This window comes from Molothrus ater, chromosome 3 (assembly GCF_012460135.2).
Source record: "Molothrus ater isolate BHLD 08-10-18 breed brown headed cowbird chromosome 3, BPBGC_Mater_1.1, whole genome shotgun sequence".
Lineage (NCBI taxonomy): Eukaryota > Metazoa > Chordata > Aves > Passeriformes > Icteridae > Molothrus > Molothrus ater.
In genome coordinates, this window is record NC_050480.2 from 100,074,468 (window position 1) to 100,102,367 (window position 27,900).

At 39.4% G+C, this 27,900-nt stretch overlaps 1 protein-coding gene across 1 annotated transcript; it reads right to left on the reverse strand.

Moving 5' to 3' along the window:
* Positions 1-27,736, reverse strand: UBE2J1 (ubiquitin conjugating enzyme E2 J1). Its single transcript, XM_036380764.2, has 8 exons — positions 27,594-27,736; positions 18,388-18,461; positions 16,570-16,701; positions 15,925-16,009; positions 14,404-14,509; positions 12,424-12,553; positions 8,595-8,726; positions 1-1,071 (listed from the first exon to the last, which is right to left on the reverse strand). Exons 1-8 carry the CDS (start codon positions 27,622-27,624, stop codon positions 796-798), a joined length of 966 nt encoding a protein of 321 aa, XP_036236657.1. The 5' UTR covers positions 27,625-27,736; the 3' UTR covers positions 1-795.
* Positions 27,737-27,900: the final 164 nt, after the last annotated feature.

A 27,900-nucleotide genomic window follows, 5' to 3' on the forward strand; every position in this document is an offset into this window, starting at 1 on the left:
TTCAGTTCAACACATTATGTATATTTCTGGTATAATTAAAAGACAACAGCTCTGGGTAAATAATTATATTACATATTTATAACTATTGCAAGAATAGACATGTTTTGCATAATCTTCAAATTTTAAAAACAAGATATACAGTTGAAAGTACTAGAAGAGGACATTCAAATCTTTCAAAAGACTACCCAATCTTTCTTCTAAAAAATAAAAATCAAAATAATGCAAGTTGTTTTCTGGCACCTACTTTCCTCCCACAATCCCGTCCCCCTTCCACACACACAAAGCAGCATCACAACCAAATTGTATGTGTTTCTGGAAATGTGTCATGGCAAATAAAAGTGGTTACAAAACTGTATTCCTCTAAATTAGGAGTTCACCAGACACAAACACATAGCAGTGTTTCATTTTATCATCCCCTCTTCAATGGCAGATCTTATACTAACTTAGATGGGGTACTTATATGAGCATTTATGCCCCATAAAAAATTGAATCAACCATTTTTTAAAAATCGTCTTTTACTAAATAAATTATTCAAATTTAGCCCCATCCCACATGCCTTAATGTTACTATTCCACTGCACTGTTTCTGCAAGTATCTAGTGGGCACTCAATTAAAACTCATAGCTTACAGGTCCAACTTTGCTTTTCCTACAATTATTGTATCTGTAGGTACATTAACATTCATAAGGATTTAAGCGTAAATACAAAAAGTAACCTTTGTAAACAGTTCTCATGTCATAGCCAATACAGAGCGTTCAGTGAAGCACTCAAGTCACTGCTGTTAGGACAAACAACCTTATAACTCAAACACATACTCGTTAGCCAGACATATTCTACGGAATATGAGAGCTGCCAGGGCGAAGGTGAGCAGGACGATGAGCACGGTGGAGCCCGTGTGGTTGGCGTTGCCTCGGGGCTGCGGTGCCCGGGTGAAGTCGGCGGAAGCCGGGGCCCGTCTCTGGCTCTGCTGCTGCGCGCGGCGCTGCCGGGGACTCAGCGAGGTGCTGCTGCTGGACACAGCTGGGGTGTGCTCCTGCCCAGCTGCTGCTGCACTGCTGCTCTGAGCTTCAGACTGAAACAGAAGGGTTGACAGCTGTCAGACAATACATTTTATCTCTTGTCAGCAAGAGATAAAATCATAGGGACTAAAACATGCTCTTCAGATAAGTGTTAATACATGTCACTAATAATTACAGGATTGTTATAGCTGGTTGTTTTTGTCCATACACTATCCTGAGTAGAAATATATTTCAAGCTGAAAATCAGCAGTTCTATAGACGAGAGAAGGCTGAAGGAAGTCTGTCAAACCATATTTACGTTAGAGATTTCAAATATCTTTGTCTAGGATGTTTTAACTCTTTGCTGCTCAAGAAATCCTCTAGGTAGTTATATCTCTGAGGATTTGCAACGTCACCTATACTGAAGGGGAAACAAGATGGAGAAGCCAAAAGAAGGATGGAGAGAAGTTCAAGAACTGTAGTTAAGCAGTGCTGCAGTGCTTCCTGTGGACATCTGGGTCCAGAAGTCTGTTCTCATCACCACCACCACCACTGAAAAAACAAAACGAAAATCCTAACCACAAACCACCTGATCCCAGCAGGAGTTCCGGAGCACAGCACATGTGCAGGCACTTACCTATTGCCCTCTACTGGGCAAACTCGATCTGACATTACAAGTACTAGAAAATGCACTTTAGCAAATGATGTTCTGCTCATGAGAATTTTATGCTGAAGAAAACAAGTTTTAATCTTATGAACTAGAAAATATGACATCTGATCTCCCACCAGACTAATCCTGCTTGCAATACTAAAAAGCTCAAACTTCCAATGTTTAATATTAAAAATAGTAATACAGCGCAGTCATTAGAAATAAGCATTTTGACAAGGTTTTGTTTTAAAAGTTTAAAAAAAAAAGCTCTGAGAAAAAATGGCAGGTTTTTAAAATTTTTAAGTCTCATTTTCAGTCCTCAGAAAATAAGGGTTTCTGGTATTCCTACTTAAACCAATTTGCAGCTATTTTCCAGAGTTAGCTTTCTCCCCCTTTCCTTCTAAAAGATTATCCTAACAGCAGGTAAAACTAGAATTCTAGACATTTTAGATTTTTCTCCAAAGCCTTTTAATGGACCCAATATCCATAACCTTAAGCACTACTTCAGCCATCTACTATACTCATAAAAGATAACCTTTCCACATGACTTAATGGGGAATGCCCATCAGCTGTCTTGTGCATTTGACAATCCACAAGACAGTGAATAGCACTTGGTCTTGTGACTCTTCTGTGTGTGGATAAAGAATTCAAAATTTCCACCTAGTCAGTGATTTGTCTCACCAAGAGAAAAGGCCTTAAATTCCTACCTCCTCATCATTACTACTTCCCACTGTTTATCATTTGCAAGGAAGTACTGATGCAATTACTCACCACATTTGATAACTTGCTGTTTACACAGGGGTCTAGCCTAAATAAGCAAAGCAGCTTGGGTAGCTTCAAAGAAAAATGTTTTTAAAAGATAAATTTTATCAGCAGAGACAGCCAAGAACACCACAAGCAGCCTGTTGTGATTTCCAGTACACTGCAGAAGAAAGTAATTCTGCTTCTCACTTGAAAGCTCCTCATGCCAAGGAAAATAAAGACTTGGGGAAGCCAAGCCTTTGAGAAATGAAGTTCCTAGATTCATCTACATTCCCATCATCCAGAAGGTGAGAGGGAGAGAAGTGAATTCAGGACACAAGAACTACCAATTCAGTAAGCAATTTTTTTCTTCTTCAAACAGTTTTTTATATATTTAAAAAAGTCTAGAAATATTCCTAGTCCTCCATCTTACTAACAAAAGTAACTAGCACTGGCTGTCACACACATCTTCTCAATACTGCAAAACTTAAATTTAAAAATAAAACAGAAAGGCCCTGTTCTGAATAGAACAAGCTGTCATACACTGACATGAACAGATCCGTGATTCAAGAGAAATCTCACTGACAATTTCAAGGCTTTCAGTTATTTTTCCGAGGAAATTATAGATGGATTGGGCCAGCAGCAGACCAAAGGCTTCACCCAAAGCTCAGCTAATGCACCAGCTTGGGATTCCCAACATAATCAATGGCCAACTATTACCAGACATGCAGAAGAAAGCTAAGAAAGGAGTCATCATCATGATCCGATATAAATTTGGGTCCAGGTGCTACAGTATCTTAAGTAACAGAGATGACAGATAGATAGATAGATAGATAGATAGATAGATAGATAGATAGATAGATAGATAGATAGATAGATAGATTCCTTTATTTGTTTGAAGACTTAATTGTTAAGAATGCCAAAAATGGCAGAAGGGCTTCACTATTATAAAAAAGTCACAATCATCTTGTCTTCAACTCAATGGCAAGTCTTTAAACTCTTCGTAAGCAAACATTACAAGATTTTTAGACAAACACAACACCTCACACAACACAATTTCCATTGCTTCTGCCAAATAATGGTTTCTGCCAAACCATACTAGAAATGTGGATGAGGGCTTAACAGACTAAAAATAGAAATATTCAACAATAGTTAAATATAGCCACCTTTAGCATCTGATCTTTACAGACATTTAATACATACATGTCACATTATTACATACTATTTATATTACTACATGTCACATTATTTCTGAAGCTTCTGAAACTGTCAGGACTGATAGAAAATTTGCTCCAAGGACATCTGAACAATTATTTGATGAATAAGGTATTTCAGTAAAATATACTTATATCAGAACTAACAAAAACTTGTACCATATAAAAAAATGCAAGTAATGAAATTTATATCATGTTCAGTCTACTTAAAAATGGTAGAACTCATTGCATCCTTTATAGCTCCAGCCCATTATTTTAAAAATTTTTATCAGAATACTAGAAGGATATTTAATCATCTTAGAAGGGATGTTTTAAAAATACAGCAAACTCAGAAACTCAGGACCATATAAATGCTCTGGGTTACTGAAGCCTCTTTCACTTACACCAGTGGTCTGGGGACAGATGCAGAAATCAGGATAGGTGAAACACTTGTTTGTCTGTACAACTTCTAACTGAAGAAACACTGAAGTTTGACACAGCATGGCTTAATGGCTAATATGAAAAATGTCAGGTTTTTAATGAATCAAAGTTGGGCATAGTACTCTCAATTGTCAAGACATTTAAAATGGTTGCTGTAGCATTACAGAACTAAGACGTCACTTAACAGAGATAAAGGGTAACACTTTTTGCCAATATATCATTCAGAACTTAAAGTTAAGGGCTTTATAAATCTCATGCATCAGAACACAGCCTCATTTTCTGACAGAAACCTCCTTCATCAGCTCAAGAGTAGCTGGCTTCAGTTACACTGTTTATTTTATCACCCTCAAAATGCTTCATCTAGTCACTATTATCAGTGCAAGTCACTATTATAAGATACTGCTTAATAACAGGTGCACTGAGGCTTAATGCATTCCCAGGTTATCAGAAAACAGCCTAACTACAGTTTTTACCTTGCTACTTAATAAAGCTCACAAAGCATCAACTTTATTCATTAGCTATAAGCCCCAAGGTGGGACATCATTCCATACCAATGCACCAAATGTATTGCTACTGATTTGGTGGAAGTTTAGACACCCATAATCCAAACAGATTTAGTCTGTGCAATTGGGGGGGGAAGACAGAAATGCAGCCCACCAGCCTCTGCTGCTGAGTAAACGGCACTGCTCTCCAGCCTCCACTAATGAGTCCCACTGTGATCAGAGTTTTGGTACCAAAATTTAGGTGCCCACTGGACCTGAGTCCCACCTGAGTATCTACAATATATTCCTTCAAAAACATTGTTTTGCTCAGATGTGGAAGGATTTCACCTTAATGCTATGGCAGTTACTTTTATCAAGCCAGTTTTCAGCAGCAGTACCTTGCTTGCACTTTGAATACTCAAACAAGAATAACGTATCATTACTTTACCCTGAGTAGACATCAACAGCTACTACACATAAAATGAAGTACTGTCAGAAGTAGTCTAGTCAGAGGTGTTCTCTGCATTCAGTTCAGACTCCTCAGAAATACTGCATAATGCCTTAGGTAGCCTATTGTTTTAGTTTTATTACTGCTAAAGACTGTTCTCTGCAGCTCTGTATCCTTTTAGACGAGTTGCTGTGGCAGCATTTTCCAGAGCAGTGCTGTTCCTTTCCTTGTTCCCATGTTGTTGTACTCGTTGCCTTGCACCTGACTGTTATTTGTCCTGGTTCAGAGCAAATTTGGGAGAGAATCCCCAAAGGGGCTCCGGTAGGAAAGCAAATTAAATCGGCCCCACCCCATAACCAGTCCGGGAGAAACTACCTCCTTGGAGAAAAGTGGAAAAAAACTGTTTATCAAACAATAAAACCTAAACAATATTAAACAATAAAACCCCTTGCCGCTCCAAAAGAGATGACAAACTGAGAAAACCCCCTCCCCAGGCTGCAGCTCAGCTCACTCAGTCTCTGATCAGTCCCTCCAGTGCTGGAAATGTCGTGGGCCAGGCCCGGCCTGGTGGGCCACAGGTGCAGCTGCCGGTGCTCTGCTGGGTGTTCAGTCCAGAGCAAGTTTCAAGAGGTCCAAAGAAAAGGGAAAAAATCACAGTCCAGGGAACTTCTTTGCCTCAGCTAGCTAAACTAACTAAAAGCAAAGGAGAGCTCTGTCCTGCTGTCTGTCCATCCGCAGACAACACAGTCCTGGAGCAGGAATGTGGAGGAGTGAGTGCAGTGCCTGAAAACAAACTGTGCACTTCTTCTCTCCCCCCTTCACTCTCTGGAACACATCTTAAAGGTGCAAAACTTATTATCAGCATAAACAGAACGAGATGATTGGGGATAAAAGCATCATATAGTCAACCCAGGACACTGGCAAACCTCTATAATGTTGTGAGACAGGTTCTCTTGGGAAGCAGGTCTCACTGGCATGAGAATCAACCCCCTCCCCTCCCCCTTCTTCCTTCAAAAATCAGCTGTTTAAAGGCTGGACGAATGTTCTCTAATAATACAGGCACATAAAACTTAATAGCCAGTGTGCAACATCTGCATCAGTGTTGCACACTCCAGTCATTATTAACAGGACAGTGAATGGGAACAACCACTGCTGGTCTGGCAAAAAGACAAGAGAAGGTGGGGAGGATGTGAAGTGACCTGGAAGATGTGGTCATGCAGGGAAAGCCTAAAAGTCAAGAGCTCTGAGTGCACCTTCCCCACAGCACAGACAAACATCCATGCAGCAATTACACAGTAGTATTTCAAAGGGCAAGAATCTGTAAGACTGAAGTACTGAGTAACAAAATGACAGCCAAAACATAAGCAACAGTTTCAAACTGAGTTTTGAAATCTGAAAAACATAAACTTAATGTAAATACTGTAAGACTTGGTCCTTCTTTAGTCAGTGAGGCTATAATCCTTTCCCTAGGTGAAAGACGACAGAAGGTGGAGCTAATTAAAAATATCTCTTTTTCTGATGGAATGAAAAATTCTCTCTTCAGCAATAAGGCCCTGCGTGGAACAAAGAAATGGACACAAAGTGATGCCATCACAGAGACCCATTTCAGAGTGCTCTTCACACAGGAATTAAGTTAGCCCTGTCCCAGGAAGGACATTACTGTGATCAGAAATATCTTGCCATTAACACATTTCAAAAATCTGGCCTTTCAATCAACTTTAAGGTTAAAAAATCATGGCACAGAGAACTGTTGCTGGAAAGAACAAACTTGATCATGAAGCAGTCCCATAATAAAACACAGACTACAGATTCCTTCACCTTCACCTAGAGGTGACCCTTCCCTTAACACCTATTTACCATTGTGTCTTTAATGAAGAATGGTTACAACTGTTCTAGGAGCAGAAGAAAGGTAACACTCCATTTTTTCTGCATGATTACTTCGAGTATTCATTCTGTATTGTCTAGAAAGACAAAAGGTCCCATGACTTCAGAGTGAGACACATTAATCTACTGTATCAACAAGTTAATACAAGAATTCAGCATTAGCCCCATCTCTCCCCTTTTTACTCTCAACTAGAGTAAACCCAGCAAATTTTCTACAACAGCTTTTAATTAAGTACACATTTGTAGAGTAAGGGGCAAACATTTTATCCACAAAGAGAGAATAATATGTTTTGGTGTTGCCCAAATCTAACCCAACTTATTAAGGCAGAAGTAGATCTTTACACAACAAGAACTCAATAAACAGATTTTACACATGCAGGAAACCCAGCTGAGTAGAAAAGATCTGAGGTTTGCATGGGTATACTCTTTCACACCTCTAAGCAGATCAAGGCCCAGAGTGCCCTACTTTGAAAATATTTCTATTACCTTTCACATGAATAAGAACACAAAAATAACAAGCTCAAATTCCTTAAAACAGTCTTTCCTGCTACACATTTCTTTCTTCCACTGTGGCTATTTTCCACTATGTGACAGCTCAGAAACACAGGTGTTGGTTCAAACTAAAACTAACAATCCTGAATATTAGTTCAATTCTCTAAAACATGAACCCACTTATCATTTACAGTTGATCACATATATTAATATTTTTACATACACTTATATGTTTATATGTTTACAGGTCTCATTTCCTATAGGACAGATCTTCTGAAAATTAAATTAACTATTAATTATTAAATCAGTATTATTGATAAAACTAGTTTTCTTAAAAATGTGATTAATTTTAAAAAGTCTCTCTCCTCAAGAAAATGCCAGAAATGCCTTGGTGTATCAGATCTTTCTACTATATTAGCCAGGATTTGCAATAAGAAGAATGTAATAAAATGGTTTATTGAATCCTGAATTGAATTGAATCTGGAAGAATTTCTTCCCCCTTACTGTGAGGGAAAGAAAGTTTGCTATTAGCACGTTTATATTTCTACATAGCTTGAAAACATGTTGCAAACACACAACAGATGTTACTGGACATGTTGTAGGTTTTTTAACCAATCTGCAGCCCCATCCTCTCTAAAAAAGGCAGCTGAGCTGGGATTTGCCTGCAATTTATCAGTGAATTTAGACTGCATTTGCAACAGTCCTAACAGCAGCTGCCTTGGCCCACCACCAGACCTCAGTCACTTCTGAAACCTTTATGTAAGCCCTACACCTAGCAGTATTAAAATATAAGTGCCATATTTCAAATTGTAAGAACATTTTAGACTGACTTAAGAGGTTATAAAACCCAAGAAGATAGTACTGATTAATATTTAAAAGCTACAGGTTATCACTGAAACATTTTTTGCCTCTGGCTAAGAATTCTGTAGCGAAAACCTTGTGCTATGTTACGCAGACGGTAAATTGTAGTGCTTCAGACACCATAAAGTTTTAATGAACACAATGTAATTAAAGGAAACACTGGGAAGAAGAACTGCTAAAAGAACATTATTTCTTGTTTTAAGAGAAGAAAGTGAAAGCAAAGGTTGCTATTTCTAAAAATGATTCAGCATACTATTTGCTAACAGATTTTATATAAAGTATGCAGGAGTTCCAGCATAAATATATGAACTACAGGCTGTGCTACTTTAATCAAGACTCCAATCAGCTTAAGAGGACCAATTTAACAATAAGGCTATGCCCAATAAAGCTCAAAGATGGACCATACCGTTGCACTTGCTGGATCTGGGAATGCTCTGGCTGCACCATCCTGCTGGGGCTCACGTGAAGCAGCAGCGTGGTTCAGTCCTGATGTGTTTGAGGGTCCAGCATCAGATCTCCTGGATGAATTGACCTCTGCCTACAAGAAGCACACATGCACACGTCACAGACAAGATCAAAATTGCTCCAAAACTTATTTTAGAACATGTATTTCTTTGCAGAGAATATGAGGCTTACCAAAATGTAATAATCAGGTGTGCCAGTTGCATTCTGATGACACAGTAATAAGTTTAAGAAATTTTCATTCTTTAAAAATAAGACTGCAAATGTGCAAGCAATGGTTTAAAACCAATTATGTTTGCACATATCAAATGTAACATTAAAAAAAAAGCACAGATGTAAGAGCAAAAAACAAGTCTTTAGAAGATCCAGGACATTATGCCAGAATAACACAGTTTTTAAAACTTTTGTTTTGCATGTCCTTAAGACAATGTTGCTTACTGTTGATACAAGTGAAGTAGCACAGCCTGTTCCCCCACAGGACTGAAGAGCCTCTGGTGAGAGCCAGTGTAATCTGGCTGTACTGGTTTCAGTACAAAGTTGCCTCACAGACAGAGTGGGCATTTATGCATGACACTACACTGAGTAGTATTTGCATACCAGGGTCCACTATTTAAATTTCAGCACAGAGTGAAAGAAAAAATTCAAGTCTTTCAATACTGCTTTCATACACATTTACAAAATGTCTACTGCACATTATTTCCCAGAATTTAGGTTTCATGCTTAGGAAATCTGAGACAAGAGATCAGTAGGGACATGTAGAAGAACACAAACCCCAGAATATATGGCAGCAATAATCTCTTGGGAATGGAAAAGGATATACCATCATAGTGCTGAACTGGAATACTTCTAAAATTTACATATGTCAAAAAAAAGGAAGTCTTGACCAGATCAATTTTTATCAGTAACCAAGTCACCTCTCAAGTCATGTGTCTAGATGCCAACTTATTACAAAATGACAACTTCAAATCTAGTCTTCAAATGCAGACACGGTGGTAGCGGTGGTAGTAGTAGCAAGAAATACAAACGGTGTATTAGAAAACAACCAGTTACAGTGATAACAAACTGGTAAGATCACAGTATAATAGTCTTTCATGATACTATTTAGTGTGAGGAAATTAAGTTCTCTGTTTCTTTATATGTCTTACCTCAAGAGAATCCAAAAAATACAGCACCAAAACAATCTGGAGATGGATTTAACATTTGAAAACTTAGAATCTGCTAAGAAGACTGCTTTGTCTTTGCACTTAACTATTATGAACTGTAGTATTAGACAGGAAAAGTTATGATTCAAATATGGATCATCAACAAAGCAACACAGAATTATGAAGCATTTAGACTGGAATGGAACTCCAGATGTCCCTGGTCCAACTCTCTCTAGAGTCATGTCCAGACAAGTTTCGAGCATCTCCAAAGCTGGGGGTTCCAGAGTCTCTCTGGGTAGTCTGCTCCAGCATTTGACAACCCTCAGGGTGAATCTTTCTTTCCTATATCCAATCTTAAGTTCCCCAGAACCAGAGTACCGATTTTCATACTCTTGCTTCTTTCAAGATGCGCTTATTTCATCTTTACTGTTAATCTCTATAAAGCAGTACCAAATGTGCATTTGATTTACTTTAATTTAGGAAAGTACTAAGTCTAGTATCTAGACTGAAGTCAGACTAACATTAAAAAGATGACCAACATCTTTAAACATATGAGGGTGAGCAGAGAATTTTACTGCAAAATATGCCGTGTGGTGGCAGCATGAAGGTAAACCATACTGTTTTACAGTGACACATATCCTATTAGTGATTACTTTTTCCCTGTTTTAACCAAAGTGGAATTTCTGCTATATAACACCTAAAATGCAGGAAACTATTTAGAAGTCAATATAAAACTGATACAAAATACAATTTACTATTAAAACAGACAGGAACAAAGGTGGATGCTCACAGAATCAGGAAAACTGTAATGAGAAGATGTGTTGGGGTCTTTTCCCCCTCCTGAATTTTGTATTCCTATCTCAATACCACTTTTTAAAAAGTTACCATCTTGTTTAAAGCTGGTAAGAAACACAATAACCCTGGGATCATCTACACATAGTTAGGAAACCTCTTATTAAAGGATGAATGCAGAGGTTGCTAGTATGTTTGCTAGTAGTGAGACTCTCTCAAATTATACACTCAATCAGCAATCTGATGTTAAATCTTACCCCATAAATTGATATGAAATGTATCCAAATAATTAAAAACTTCTTTATTTTCTGCTAGTAATTCATACTATTAGTTTATTACAAACACATCAATTGAACACCTCTGCCTAACAACAAACAGATAAGAAAGTCAAGCAAAGCAGAGAAGCAGGAAGCTTAAAAAACCCCAACCCCTAAAATGTGACTTGAGAAGGGAAGAAAGGTGCAACCAGAGGACAGAACTGATTTACCTTATTAAAAAAAAAAAAAAAAAAACAAACCAAAAACAATGGATGGTGAAAGGCTGTAGAAACCTAATGCATTTGTTCATTTTTTTCCTGACAAGTGCTTGTTCTTAGGAGGTGGTGTCAAGCACACAGATACATATACACCTGTATTCTTTAAAGACTGATATCTGTAAGCCGTTAATTTTAAAACTGAAAAAGGTCTGAAATGTCAGTTTTGAGTTCTTTCTCACAAAAGAAAAAGCCAAACAAAACCAAACTCTGATATTTCTAGGATTTCTTTGAAGATTAGCAGTTCTTAAGTAAAAATCAATCCAACAACGTTAAACCCTTATATACTGTAAAAAAGCCAGGAAAAGGCAATCCATTGTTTCTCCAAGTAGCTCAGCTTTAAAATTCTGTCCCTGTTTTTTGTATCTTTGTAAAATATTTGGAGATGTTTTTATTCTAAGGATTATGGCACAGGAATATGCACGTCCTGCAAGAATGGCAGGAATGCTCAGAAGACAATCTTTACTTTCCTGGCACACACAAAAGAAGTAAAAAGTAGCCCTTTAGGACACTATTAGAAGAACATGGGTGATAAAAGGGGACATACTGGCAGCCCTGACCTTAGTGAGGATGTGTTCTGCACTAATGCCACATTGTCATAGTGTAACTGTAGCTCCCTGCCCTCATGCACAGTAGTCTTCCTTAGTGGCTGATTTAAGAGTTTAGTGGAAAACCCAGTGAAAAACAACACTGTGCATGCAAGACATGCAATTCTCTAAGGAATGTATTTGTCTAAACAAACCTTGCTTTCACTGAAACACAAGCTAGAGAACACATTTTTCGGTCACAGCAACTTCCATACCAGAGTTCAACTTTCAGTATCTTCAGATAGTAGCAGAGTAGTTCAAAAGAATTTGCAACCCTTTTTCAGTAGTAATATGTTTTATTCCTTCCATAAGCCAAAAGGAAAAAAAAAATCACAAAGGTAAAAAATTTAGGTTAGCTTTGCCCAAACTTTCATCACACTTTTATGATAAAACTAATTCTGGAGAATTTAATCAAGTTATTAGTGTCAGAAAACGTGGAAGTAAAAGCAACATAGGCAGTTTTTACCACAGTGGTCACCACTAAAATTAAAATTAATCAATCAATGCTTGAGATGCACAACTTATTAAATTCAAGCAAATTTCAAGAGATCCATTCTTATTTTCTCTTTCAGACTATACTAAAATAAACAGGCTTCCACATAGCAATTGATGAAGGTCTTCTGAAATGATGAATGTTTCTGTGATTTCCAAGTTTTTCCCTCAGTATTTTTTTTTTCTAATTCTATACAAGAGAGATAAAAGTTTAAACAGTGACTTTACCTTGAAGCTAATTTGCCTGGCAAGTTCTTTAGCCTCCTTGTCTGCCTGGCATGACACACTTCCAGATGTCAGTGGTAAGAGGGCTGTCTTCATAGATGTGCCACACATTTCACAACAGAAGTCTTGTGACCTGCACCCAAAAAAGACATAGCTCAGAATAGCATGTTCTCAGTGTTCCTGTGTGCTTGTTTAATAAATTATTTGCAGAACAATCCACAGAAAGACAAGTGGTGGCAAGGCCAGTAGCTTAGAAGTACTTCCCTCTGCCTCAAATCACACTATCTTGAAAAAATATATTGAGAATTATCTATATTACTAACACAAATTCTCTCATGTCATTTAGGAAAGTATTAACAACTGACTTAAATATCACTATTATTTATACTTTATTAATAATTTCTTAGAATTAAAATACTTATATCTGCAGCAAATAAAAACTATAAATTATAAATATTTAACTATTATTACAAATGTTATACTGAACCCAGGAGCTTGCACCTCCAATCCAGGAATTTCAGCTTCTTGGAGAACATAACCTTCCCACATCATCTCTCTATAGGGCAAGTGGCTCTCCAGGTCAGTGAGGAATCACAGAGACTTGACAGCACAGTATCAAGACCAACCTACCCCACTGACTCACTCCTGTTACTGAATGCCACTGAAAAGAGCCTGGCTCTACCTTTTTTACAACTTCCTTTCAGATAATTGTACACATGGATATGATCCCCTGAACTTTCTCTTCTCCAGGCTGAACGCTCCCAGCTCTTTTACTATCTCCATGGATGAAACATGTTCCAGCCCCTCAATCACCTCTGTGGCACTGCACTGAATTTGCTCCAGGACGTGTTATCTTTCTTGTACTCTGACCTGCTCACAGCCCCACCTGAGCCCAGCACTCCTGATGTCTCACTAGTGCTGAGTACTGAAGTAGGATCACTTCCCTTGAGCTGCTGGCAATGCTGTTCCTTGTGCAACCCAGGACACCATCAGCCTTCTCTGCTGCAAGGGCACCTGCTGCCTGCTGGTCAGCATGGTGACTGCCACAATCCTCCCTTCCAAGCTCCCTTCTAGACAGCTGGTGCTATTCCTCTCCAGGGAGGAATTTCTCTGACATTCCTCCAGCCAGCTGAGGCTCCTCTGGATGGCAGTACAACCTTCTGGTATATCAGCCACTCCTCCCAGCTTTGTATCACCAGCAAACTTGCTGAGGGTGCACCCTGTCCCATTATCCAGGTCATTAATGACACTGAATAGCACTGGCCCCAGTACTGACACCAGGAATACACCAATAGTGACCAGCCTGCAGCTGGATTTTGTGCTGCTTATCACAATCCTTTGAGCCAGGCAGCTCAGCCAGTTCTTAATCTACGTTACTGTCCCCAACTACCTAGGCTGTACTCCATGACTGAGGATAAGGCAAAGGACACCAAAAGCCTTGCTGAAGTCCCTATAAACAACACCCACTGCCTTCCCCTTGTCCACTAAGCTAATAATTTCATCATAGTCACAAACCTAATCTTAAATTAACTTCCTAAAGATCATTTAGAAGAAGTTGCTTCAGAATTTTGAACTAATTTTGTTATTACTTAAGGACAATTATACATCATTATTTTGGTTGTTTTCTCCCCCACTTACTATCAATTCCAGCATACCCACTTTCTCTCCATGCTGCAATTAGTACTGTATCACAATGTTAATTACATCTCCAAGTCTGAATTTCAGACAAACCTCTAATATGACCACACAATACTGGAAGGAACGGAGTGCTCCCAAAATATTTAGTTTGACTGATAGTTCCAAGTTTACACAATATCCCAAGAAAAAAGTGACTACACATACAAGGCATCAAACTTGTTTTATTTGGAACAGATAAGATAAAGACTCAAGATAATAGACTAAAATAGCTTATTTTCTACTCAATGCATTACCCTAAAAGTAAGTGAATGTGAATGTACCTACAATAACAAACTTAACACTTACTTCTTTGCAAGAGCTCTTCTTTCTTCTGGTGTGTAATCTAGAGATCCTATTGCTCCTTCACCTTTGGTTGGCATAAATCCAATGATGGCTAGTAAAGCTGTTCTTACTAAAATGGGAAAACAGAGTTATAAACAAGGTGGCAGAAACAACAGTTATGTAATCTCATTCCACACCTGACAAAGTTGCATTTCTGACTGCAAAACTTCATTCTGCCAAGTCTGAATTTCCTACAAGCAGCACTGGTTTGGGGTTTATTTTGGTACACTGCAAGGTGTTCTCAATTCTGTTTTAACATCAGGTTGTAAACAAAGAAAAGGCCAACAGAGAAGAAAAAAATCAATTCTCACAAAAATGCTGCATTAAGGTGAGTGTTCCAGACTTTAAAAACAAGGAAAAAAAGGTAAAGCAGAACTAACATATAAAAAGGTGGTTGAGGGGAGAAGAGGGGAGAGGAAAAAGATAAGAAGGTTCACAGGGAATTCTTTTTTTTGTGTCTGTTTTCTATTAGACATGAATTCTGCAATTTAGTGCACACATGCTCTGAGTTTTTTTTGCAAAGTATTGCAGAATTTGTTCCTTTTATGTCATCACAAATAGGGGAAGGAGCTCACTTAAAACATTAATAACTGCTAAATAACTAACTAATATTAGTAACAGAAGTCATCTGTTCTTCATCTGAAGCATCTCTTTTGACAACATCTGTACTTGGACTTTGTTTTACAGATGTAATGAAATTTAAGAATTCAAGACACTTTGCCAATAGAGTTGGTAAATAAATATCCCATCAAAATAAGTACCACAGAAAAGAGACAGAATATATATGACTACTTAGAAACACAGTATTTTCTACTCTTTAAAAAAACATTAGAGACTTAACAAAAGTTGAAGAGTGGTCTGCTAGAAAAATCCTAAAATCTTACTAACATATTTTAAAAGTGAAACTGATATAGAAATAATTGATATACTGTACTCAGCCAAATTAAAATTACTTGAACATATAGCATATTGCCTTGGATGAACTGTGCCAGCTGTAATAACAGTATTTTTAAAAATAAAGGTAAGAGAAGATTCAGTTATTCTGAACTCAGACCACATTATCTTCCTCTTGAGTGCTCAGAACCACATCATTAGAATTGAAAACTCACTTCTATTATTATTCAAGCTGGCTTAGTGATCATGCAAAAACTGAGTAAAGTAACAGGATTTATTTTCGTAACAAAATTTTAAACAAAACACATAAAGATATTCTAAGTAGTCTGAGAATTCTTAATGCTTATGTATCCAAGTAAAGAAGAGCTTGCCATCACCCCTCAGCTTCTCAGCCCTGGCATTTACTTAGTATGATTTCCAAATCATTCAATTTCACTCCTTTATGATCTTACATTTGACAAATTCTCCCATAATTTTACACCCTCAAAATCTGTCTCCTCTTCCACTATAAACACTCTTCATGAGATTTTTTTTAGTTTAAAGAACAAGTTGTTTGATGGGAGTAACATTTATCAAGGAATTGTTACTTACTACTCCACGAAGGCTGCCATGTTTCAGGATGATGCCCTGAGATGCTTAAACAAATTTTCTTCCCCACTTCAAACCTGCCATTTGCCTTCAAAGGAAGAAGGAGGATACAATAAAGCATGCCAGAAGCTAACTCTTGAGTTTTTGTAAATGTTGTAAAAATCATGATCAAAATAATTACATACACAAATAATATGTGACAATTATACTACTGTCAACACCATAAAATTGGCATTCAGCTTGCTGAAAACAGAACTCTGTCACCTGAGTCTATTAATGCATGAAGAAAACCTTCTACAAAGCTATGCACAAAGGAAGGCCTTTGCCTCAAACTACAGGTCTGCCTTCCTACATCTGAGCAATGTATTCAACAGAAACCAAGCAGGCCCATGGGGAGAACAGAAGGCAAGAGAATCACATCAATGTGATTGCTCCCAGAGGAAAGAACTTCCATTTATTAGGCATAAAGCTTCATGCCATTCAGAGATTACCAAAATAATCTTGGAAGACTTTAGATCTTCAATTATACTATATGTGCCACCTTTCTTACAAAAATAACATTATGCTTAATGCCAAGAATCGCTCTCTCTCTACCTATGATAAAATTGATAACAATAAAAAGAAAAATTAGTAAGCACGCTTACTTACCGTCAGCAAAATAATGCTGGGTGGTTTCATGGGATATTCAGGTGGTAGCACTATTCGCCCATGATAAATCCCTCCATCAAAATCTGAATCTGGAGGGCCTCTAACAGTGAAGTGCCATTCAAAAAGATTATCCTAAAATGCCCCCATCGATGGGAGAAGGGGGGAGAGGAAAAAAAAAGAAAAAGTGTTCATCACAGAAATAGACAACTTAATCTCATTTTCTTGAACAAGGACGGGCTGAAGAAACAGTACACAGGCAGAAGTTTTAAGAAGCCAAAATCAAGTAGAGAGTTAAGAGAACACAGCACTAAGGATAAAGCATTGTAGGCTGGTAAATTTCTTGTGCTATAATTTGCCAAAACCCTCAAATTCATTATCCACATTTTTTATGCCAGCTGTATAAATTATTAGAAGAGTTTTACTACCCAACAGATAGAAAACTGAGTCAATTAAGAGTAAGATCCAAAATCTTTCGATCTTTGCCTTAATGAACAATGATTTCTGGAGAACCAAGGGGAGACCTACACCAAGACAGCCTTCCCAAAGCTCCTTCCATGCCCTGGTCAACACAGGGATTTGACTCACACCCCACAGAACTATTCCTCCTCCTCCACTAACAATTTTGAAACAGGTACTGTGCCTTATTGCACAACTTTGAAAGATATGCATTGAAATCTAGAGTTTTATCATCCTTGGACATATAAATAACTTCTCTTTAAACATTATTTCTTTGGAGTTTTGAGCTGGGATTTGTGTATCAGAACTTGTGCTGCCAACAACTTCCTAAATATTTACAAGCGGAACAACTCCTACTGTTAGGACAGGAGCCTAAATGAGGCTTGCTGTCAGTGAGTGAGATCCCCCAGCTAATGCTAAACACTGGTATTACAGCACTGGCACTGCCCACATAGTTGCAGTTTTTCAAGTCTAGGAGATAACTGTCAAGATTTCCAGTGTTTCCTTTCATCTGCCAGCGTTCTCTTCGCAGCGAGACACTGTTCTAATCCAGAAATAAGATCTTCATGTAGGTTACAAGTAATAGCAAGAATTAAACCTCTCATTTTTACCACAGGAAGGAGAAGCAAGCTACAGATAAAAACCAGTAAACAATAGGGAATATTTTATAGCGCCTAGGAACATGCATTATTATGTGAGCATGACAAGTGTGTTACGCATTTCTGCAAACAGCTGAAAATCAAACCTCCCAACTGAATATCAAAGAACACTGATTTTTTTAAATTAACCCAATGAAGTCAGAAGGGATTTCTGTTTAAGCTTCTAACCACCAGAAGTTCATTGTCCTCTCCGTCCAAAAACTTAACTGGGTGTTCAGACAAGAAGCTACCCCTTGAGTGAAATCCCTCTCTCTTACAATGCATCCAAAATTGTACACACTTGTGTTTTTCACAGGTTTTCTTAAAAGCAAAACAACAATCCTCAGAGATCACCTTAAGTGTTTCAGTGACCAACTCAGCAACTGAGCCCGATGTCAGGTTTGGGTACAAAAAGCTTGATTTACCTATCAAGTATTTTCACAGTCTTGGGAAGGCGATGGGGGGAATAAACACACCCATGCTATAAAACTACACAGGTGCCATATAAAACTGTTACTAAGTACTTTCACCAATACCCTGAACTAGAAGACCATTGAAGTTGAATTCTGCTGCTGATTTCCATCATAGGGGAAAAAAATCGGTTTGCTATCATTTAAATATGTATATTTTAAATATATATGCATTTTAGAGAAGTATATATTAAGAGTATATATTAATAAAACAGCCTAATTACAAGCTCTTGCAAACATATAGAGAAACAAACCTCCAAAGGCTGTGCATGATAATGATCTGTAGGATCCTTCAGTTCTGCAGCCTCTTTCATCAAACGTTTGACAGCTGAAAAAAAGGAAAGTATAAGACATGAAAATGAAGAAAATAACTTAATATGCATTGCATAGAAAAATACATAAAACATTTTTGAAGAATTCTTTTCAGCTAACTAATCTTCTCCAGCAGATTCCAGCTTCTTCACTGGAGTTCCTAATTCAAGACACTATATAACTACTTATGATGAATAAACCTTAAATGGGTTGTACAAGCATAAAGTTATGAAAAATCCATGCATGGTCACAGAGCTTCTCAACACTGAACACCGGGACTAAAGTAGTTTTATACTGGTAATTGCACCAAGGAGGAGGAAAAACATATGTATCATTAACAGAGTTTCAGACTACAAGATTTACAAGGCTAACAACCTCAATATTCTACAATACGTGAGCATCTTTAACAACTGCTGAAAAGCTTTATCCTGACACCTCCCATGACAATTACATGACTACTCCTTTAGTTGATCAAAGGATGGTCACAGTAATACTTGAGAGAAATCAACATATCATCAGGAAGAGGAGATGAAGTTTTATATAAGACTTGAAAACACATATGCCCAGCCTGAAAAATTTACCCAGGGCCTCTGCAGTTGGAACCTGCCACCAAGTGTGAACACCCAGGGGTCCTATCATGATTTTAGGATACTCATTAGCAACCTTCTCCAACCTTCCACTTCAGAAATACCAGCATCACCTGTATTTTCTGTATTTCCTTCTTGTGCCCACTTTTGCAAGCTCTGTTACATCACTTATACTTCAGGTGCCCTCATGTGCACCATACATTAATAAAAAACTCTGACCTCCCCACACAGGAATTCTCCTTCCAATCTACTGTGAAAAGTTCTTTTCCTCCTTCACACTTTTGGACAGCTATAAACAACGGCTCAAAGTTTGAGAATTTCACTTCTTACAACCCAAACAGAAAACCAATTACGTGGAAATCTGCTGCTGCCAGTTACCTCAGTTATGCTGCTGTCACAGGGAGGTGTCAATTAAACACCCTACAGATCCCACAAGGTCATGGCACAGCTAGCAGCATTCAGGCTCTGCTGAGTAACAGTTTGTCTCTTTCATCTTCATTAAGGTTTACCAGTTCATTAGAGAGGAATATAAGAAAACCAGTCTGGACCAGAAAAGGCTTTGGACCCAGCATTGCTTCACAGCCAACAAGGCTGGACACTTGCCTTTAGAAGAAGAGTGGCATGCACCAGGATGAGCTAATTCAGGAGGGAACACCCCATGAAGCAAAAAGATGACCATGAGAAAACTGACAATGTACATAATAAAACCTAATAAAGACAGAGCAGTCATGGACAAGGCAGACAACTGTTACTGAGATTTCCCAGCTGAGAAACCAGGACAGAAAAGAAATACATTCCCCCACAACAGCATCACGTGGAGTCACCCATGTTCACCAAGGGAAAGCTATTAGAGCATAATAATATTCCACTCTTGGGGCATAAAACATAACAAAAATCTAATTTAGCTCTTGAATATCAGAGAGATAATTTGCTTATAAGAAGTTTTCAGTATTAAGCAACCCAGGACATTTTAAGAATCTATCAGATGACCTAACTTCAGCCTTCCAATACCTGAAGAGAGCCTACAAGAAAGATGGGAGAGGGATTTTTATAAGAGCTTGTAGCAACAAGACAGGGAATAGGGGAATAGCTTCAAACTGAAAGAGAGTAGATTTAGATTGTATCTTAGGAAGAATTTCTTTTCTGTGAAGATGGTAAGATGCTGGAACAACTTATCCAGTGAAGTTGTGGATGCCCCATCCCTGGAAGTGTTCCAGGCCAGGTTGGACAGAGCTTAGAGCAACCTGGTCTAGTGAAAGGTGTCCCTGCTCATGGCACAGGGGTTGGAAGTAGGTGATCCTCAAGGTGCCTTCCAACCCAAGCCTTTCTATTATTCCATGATTCTAAGCAGCACATGTGTATGCAGAAAGGCTGAGAGATGGGGTTGTTCAGCCTGAAGAAAAAGCTCTAGGGAGACTTTACTGTGACCTTTCAATACCTAGAAGATGCTTATAAGAAAGAAGTAACTTCTTACCACAGCCTGTAGTGAGAAGAGGGAATGGTTTTGAACTCAAAGAGAGTAGGTTTAGATTGGAAGGAATATGGAAGGAATTCTCTGCAGTGAGGGCAATGAGACACTGGAACAAGCTGCCCAGAGAAGCTGGGGAGGCCTCATCCCTGGAAGCATTGAAGGCCAAGCTGGACAGAGCTTTGAGCTGTGATCTAGCAGAATGTGTCCCTGCCTGAGGCAGGGAGGCTGAACTAGATTACCTTTAAAGATCCCTGCCAACCCAAACCATTTTGTGTTTCTCCTCCCACATTGCTGAAAAAACCAACTGAGAGGCTGCAAAGAAAGCCTGGAGAGGTAAAGATTCATTCTGAGAATGTGCAATCCAGTGAAGGAAGCACAAAATTTGTTTCTTCTTTAAGCACTGCTGCAGTATTCATGAAACAGTTCTTCCTTTGGCTACCAAAAACTGCAGTGGAAGAAACAAGCATAATTCACAAAGTCTGCCTGCAATAAGTCATGGTATTTCAACCCACTTAAGTCATACTGAGTCACTGAGTAAACATTTGGCAATGGCAATTCTGAAAAATCAGAACGGTTTGGACCCATTTGAAATAAAGAATTGCAGACTGTCAATAAAGTCAAAGAGTATCGCTAATTCAGCCAAAAAAAGAAAGTCAAGACACAGAATTTGTCTAAGATAGGTTTTAGAGACAAAATAATCAAGTTATTTTTTAATGTGACATGACTATCAGCATGAAAAATAACCATACTTTCACAGATACACTCAGTAACACTGTATCAATGTTCATCAAAATTAAATCCTGGAGAAATTAAGTTTCTGGACTAGAGATTACAGGAGAGTTCCCACCAAGCAGAAGGTGTGGGAGCTATCTACTGCTCAGTGGAGGAAAGACAGAATACTACAGGTCAGAGGCCCTGCCTGACAATCTGCCTCTTGTGTTACACTGAATAAAATTTTCTGAAAAGCAAAATATGGATATTAAAAATCTAAGAATCAAGTTTAAAGCTACCAGCTTGCTTTAGGATTGAGTGGTGGTGGAATAACAATTAATGCGCAAAATTTGGACAATAAATGCATATGTGATTCATAGATTCATTTCTGCCAAAAACCACATCCAGTCAAATTCCACTTTCATCATCCTTTACTTCAAGTTACTCTCAAACCTCAGTTCACACAATTGCTTCTTTTGAATATATCTGCAGGTCACATTCAAGTAGTCCTGCTGTGTGCCCAACCAGACAAGTCTGTAGCTAGTGGCTGGGGAAACCTTCTGGACACAGAACATGCAAGTGATCAGTCTTTGTAAACATCAGTGTGACTGCTTAACGAGATGACAGGATCTGAACATTGGTGGTGTTTTCTTAGTATATCACTATGTCTTTACTAAAAAAAAAAAAAAAAAGTGGTTGTGCATAACAGTATCTTCCTCAAATGCACAGCAACCTTTTCATTCTGAAATGAATTCTCAAACTTCAGTTTGAAATTTCAGTTCCGCTATTTGAAAAAGAAAGTACATAATGAACAGACAAATAATGGAATCCAGAAGAGCTGGCATAAAGCTAGAGATCTCTCAATCTTCCAAGATGACTTATCTAAGCTGGGAAAAGACGAATAAAACAACCTGACAGCTTTTACTGCTTTGGCAAATGTTTCCTACCTTTTTATTTATGGCTGCTATTATTATTTTTTTTTTTCACTTTAAGCAAGATTTAGAGGTCTATGCAGAAGAAATACAGAAGAAGCAGTAACTTTTTCCCTATGGCTCTGCTAACCAAAACAGCACAAGTAAGGATGCAATTTATTTACTGAATACAGGTTTTCCAATGAAAGTAAAACTCCCATAAAACCCTTCATCTCAGAGAAACTTTTATAACTACTCAATCCACTTAAGTGATTAGTAAAACACAAGTTATCTTTGTTATGTGTTTTTCTATTAATGAGGCTACTGCCTACAATTAGGAAAAATATTACACAACAATAATAGAAAAAAAAAATTAAAATGAAATCACATAAACAGTTTGAGACAAGCATCAAGTCCTTTCAATTACATGGACGTGTTGAACGACATTTTGGGAGGGTCTTCTTAAATCCAGCTGGCTTTCTTTTCTTCCTCCCTCCACTCTATAGCTGACCATTGAGCCAAGAGTGCCTGACCCACAGCTGGTGTAACCATCAAGTGACTTCAGAGGTCACAGTGCAGAGTGCCAGCAGTCCCCACAGCAGCCCAAAGCACCTGGGAACCCAAACTGCATTGGCATTTAAAAGAAAATCTCATTTACTAAAGGTAATGCTTAAATTTCTTGGAAGGGAAAAATAACAGTGAATCACTCTGTCAGTAGCTCCACTATACTTCATTAAAAAACCCATCAGGATTAAGTTTATGTGTAAAGTACCTAGGATTGCTCATAAAATGACAGCACTTGATGAGCTTTGACATTTTAAGTTAAAAAAATAAATCCCCATTTTAAGTGATGTGGTCACTGACACACGTAAGAAAACATATTTAAAACAAAGAGTCAACAGTAGCTCTTTGATATGGAAAATGGTATTTTTTCAATGATATTTTTTTGCTGTACTCTCTAGAGAATGGTTTATTAAATCTAAACATACAGAAACTCTAACAGGTTCACAGCAACCTGCACAGTGTCACTAGGACCTGTGTGACATGTTGTGGATGTGATTCTCCTGGACAGCTTAGAACCTGTGAATGATGTGTGATCATCTGTGAACTAAAAATAATAGAAATAAATCCAAAACACAGCACTGAACCAGCTACTAGGAAAAAAATTAACTCCATCCCAGCCAAGACCAGGACATTCCTCTGGCAGTTCCTTTGACTTCTGCTACAAAACAAATGTAAACACCATTTCCCAAGAAACAGGCCAGCTGTTTTCCATCCTCAGGGTCTCAGATACATCCCTTCTCAAGACCCATAAGCCTCCTGAATAGCTCTTTTACATCTTCACAGCCTCACATACATTCTTTCACATGATCAACAAAGTATTAACAACTATTAAAAAAACACAAAAACTTTTAATTAGTCTTGTCTTGCTTTCCTCTCACCCTCAGAAACAGCCAACCTTTAGTCCTCATTTCCCTCAGGGCAGCAGGAAGTACAGTACTCTTCTTGCAGTTGCAATTGAAAACAACTGTTCAGTCAACACAAAGGGAGGTAAAACTTACAAAATCCAAGGTGTTTGTTGAACACACTAAGATCAAACAATGAATAAAATTTTAACATCTGTTCAACGTTTTATTTTCAAACAATCTATCCTTATTTCATACTCGGAAGGTACTAAGCAGCACAACAGCTACTGGCTATTTCCTATTAGCTCTGTTTAGTTAACAAAGAACTGACTCATGCTTGTAGGCACGGATCACTTACTTATACAAAATATGCAGGGGAGAAAGAAGTACAGTTTGTAGGAAAAGCAGCAATCATATTGAAGATGACAGCTAAGAGGATCACAATCTCAGCATTGTTAGGTTCCCTATGCCCTCAGGCTCCCAAAGCAGTGCCCTGGGCAATAAATGCAGGACATTGCCCAGGACAATAAATGCATGCCTCCCTCCACATGCTCTCTCTAGGCCTCCAGTGCCCTCACTAATCAAATTTTCAATGAGTTGGTCTGCTGAAAGCAAAATAAACTCTGCCCCCCAAAAAATGAAAAAGCATGATTGTTTGTGGGCTCTGTGTGAGGCACTGCAAGTAGGTGTTCATAATTCTTCGAGTGTCTGTGCTAATACCCACTCAGACGCCTGGTCACAGCCCAGACAAAAGCGAGACATTGTCACTACAAGAGCAGTGACTACAAGATTTGGTGTCTGATCTTACAGGCCAAGGGTCACAGCACTTGGGGGGAAAAAAAATAAAGAGATTATTCCAAGTAGCTGTCTTATAAATTTCAGAAAATAGGGATGTTCCTGAGGCATGAAGAGGATGAGTCTGTACTCTAGTCAGCTGAGCTTTAATATTGATGGGAGAGGTTTATCAGCCATGTGGTAGCAGGCTGATATACATTGACTAATCCATTTTGAAATCCTAAGACAGAAAATAGCTTACCCTTTTACAACTACCAAAAATACACACAAAAATATGAAGCAACAGCTTACAAGGCTTTGCCTTATTGAAGCAATACAAAGAAACCTGAAGTGTGGAGTGTGAAATTTCATCCCTTCCAAAATTAATGGTCTTTTTGTTCAATAGGCAGTGTGAGAAGACAGCATGAGGTGAATGCCCCCATGGCACCCTGCTCTCACAGAGGGCAAGTGACAGAAGCTGCTTGGCCATCCCAGACATGCACTGGCCATGGCCTGTACCTGTGGCAAACTGAGATGGGCCAGAGCTGCGCTGCCTCTCAGCAACAGAGGCATGGTGTGCAGGGGAACAACTTGCTTTGTGCTGTGGACAGTTACCATCTTTCTGGTATGTTGGGATGAACTTACTGGCTGTAGAAACAGGGATAAGGAAGAAGATGAACACATTGCCTTGGAGCATCAGGAGCAGGACAAAGACGTGTAGTAATATTGCTCTTTTGTGGTCTGCTTGAGAGCACACAAAGTACAGCAGTGGAGAACCTAACTGATCCCCACTCATCAACCTGGTCTAGCACATTCACAGAAGAGAGATCCAGGTATGAAGTTCACAGATGAACTTCAGCTCCTTCACAACTCTATGGCAGAATTTGGCTTAAAATAAAGATTAATAAAGGCACATGTTTCTTTTAACAATATTTTCCTATTTAAAATGTGTTTTCATCTACAACATTACATTAAAGCAACTTATAATAAAAGGGTGAGTAGGATTTGCCCTTTAAAAATCTACTGAACAGACAAAGTCACCACTTGCAGTTTGCTCAAGTCAAACAGCAGATTTCAACAGTAGAAGCCTCTTGTACAGGTACAGAACGATTACTTTTTCCACTCTGTCTCAAGATAGCATGTTCTAAATCCCTAAAGCTGACCTAAAGGTTAGCAGCCTGGTTCTTCCTCTACTAAAGGCAAAGCAATAACAGGCACAAGGTCAGCTACTTGTTCTAAAGCCCTAGAGGGCTCAGTTACCAAGTAATCCCTTCAGTCCACAGATGACACAACCCTTTGAAAGAGAAAATATGGTGCGCTTTTTATGTATTTTAGTGCCTTTACATTAACTGAAACTAGCTTAATATTAGAATATTGTAGAGTTCCATTGTAAGCCTTCAGTCAAATTGCAAGAGTAAGATACCAGCACTAAAGTGCACAGGTAACTGAAACAGGACAGGAATTTGTAAAACATACACAGAAATATTAAGTAATTGCCTATGCTCATCTACCTGGTTAGCAAGTAAAATGCCAGACTAGAAGCAGTGGTTATACATAATTACTGTCAACTCATTTTAATGGACAACTGTGAAAGAAACAATATTTATTTAAAATATTTGTTATATTTATTCAACACCTTTTTGCACATCTGTTCAGTGAACGATTTCACATATATTGACTATTGACATCCATGTTTTAAATCATTATAGAAATTTTAAAAGTTACTTATATAATTTAAAAACTTTCACCATCTATATGGAAATAAATAGTTTAATAAATTAATATGTAACCAAACATGCTGAATTTGGAGAAATAATATTAAACCATTGTATGAATTATTTGTCTTTGCCACATAAAGTTCATTTTGCTATGGAACAGCTGGTTCCACCTGGTTTTCAGCACCAACAGGTGCTGAAAATCAATTCCAGTAAAGGTAATTTTCTCTTGAATACAGGGGGGACAAGTAGCAATAAAGGGTAAGAACATTTCTAAATTAAGCCACAAATATTTGTCCTCTCCACCCAGATCCCAGGTGTTTGTCATACAGCACACCACCACTGTTTCCCATGACGTGGCGAACCACAACCACGGAGCATGTTTGTTTGGCCTTGTAAATTCACATATGCCACGCATCCTGCATATCTCCCTAAAAACAAAGTATTCCTTCCTTCAAAGTATTTTTAAATGACAAAAAGTTCATCATTCGCTTAGTGATCCTTCTTATCTTTCAGTTATGCAACTTGGGTGTGAGGCTAAGGGACATAATTTAACAATAGACACATTATCCGCATGAGGGATGTTTGTAAACAAGCGTGTCACTGACATTTGTAAGGTACAAGTCATCATAACATTCAGTTTCTCCTCACCTCTCATGCCGGTAACAGGAAGGTATGATTAAAAAATAAAGCCACTATTCATCACAATAACATGAAGCTGATAATGCCTATTTCTCAACACCCAGTCAGGGGAAAGCAGGGACAGCAACCCACACACAAACCCTCCCAGCCCTTACAAGCCGCGGAAGAGGTTTTGCTCCGGCAGTGTCAGTCAGGCCTCCGGCTGGGCAAGCAGCTCCCGGGGATGAAACCCGGGCACAGCCGGTCAGAGGCCGCTGCTCCGACACAGCCATGGGGGAGACACGGCCTGTCCACTGTTGCTTCCCAGGAATCCAAGCCTTCCCTTCTAGCACTGTTTTCTCCACCTATCTTGAGGCATCTCTCTCACTTCAAGGATTCAAAAGAAAGCCCAGGAGTTATAGGCATGAATTTTAACATGCAAACATGCCGAACCAAACATGGGAGCAAACACAGACACGCAAGTAAATAGAGCCTGTACAGCAACACTTCTGCAAAACAAACTGACGCCACACAGGCCAAGTCCCCTTGGCAAGCCGTCCCTCACAGGCATCTATTCAGAGAGCAGGCGATGCCGGGGGGAGCAGGGCACGGCCACCTGACTAAACGTTCAAAGGTACGATTCCACGATCCACCAAAACGCGTGGGCACACAGACCTGGCGGTCAGGGTGTTTTGAACCGAATTACAGCTCGGAGGAAGGTATCAACGCCATCGCACTGCGAAGGCGAACCGAACCCGGCCGGCCTCCGCCTGAACGCCGCCACCGCCCCGGCGCAGGGAACCCATCGCCACCGCCGTGGCCCCCGGCCCTCCTCCCCGCCGCACCCCCGGGCCCGGCCCCGGCCTCGGCCCCAGCCCCGGCCCCCGAGCCCTCCGCGACCAGCTCGCCCGCAGCGGCCCGGACAGCTCGTAAAGGCGCGGCCGCCGCCTACCCGGGCTCTTGAGGTTGTACCGGGCCTCCATGGCAGCGGGCACCGCTCGCTCCCTCCGCGGCGGCTCCGGCGGCGGGGGCAGGGGGCGGAGGAGGAAGGCCGGCCCCGGCCCAGCCCGCCTCGCCGCGGGACACTCCCCTGACGTGGCAGCGGCGGCGACAGCCCCGCCGTGACCGCGGGGGGAGGCACCTGCCGAGCCGGGCACCGCCCCGGGCCCGGCCCCGGAACGGCAGCCGGGCGGGGACGGGGTGCTGCGGCGGCCGGGCCGCGGTGGCTGCGCGGGTGGGAATGGCCCTTGTGCGCCCCG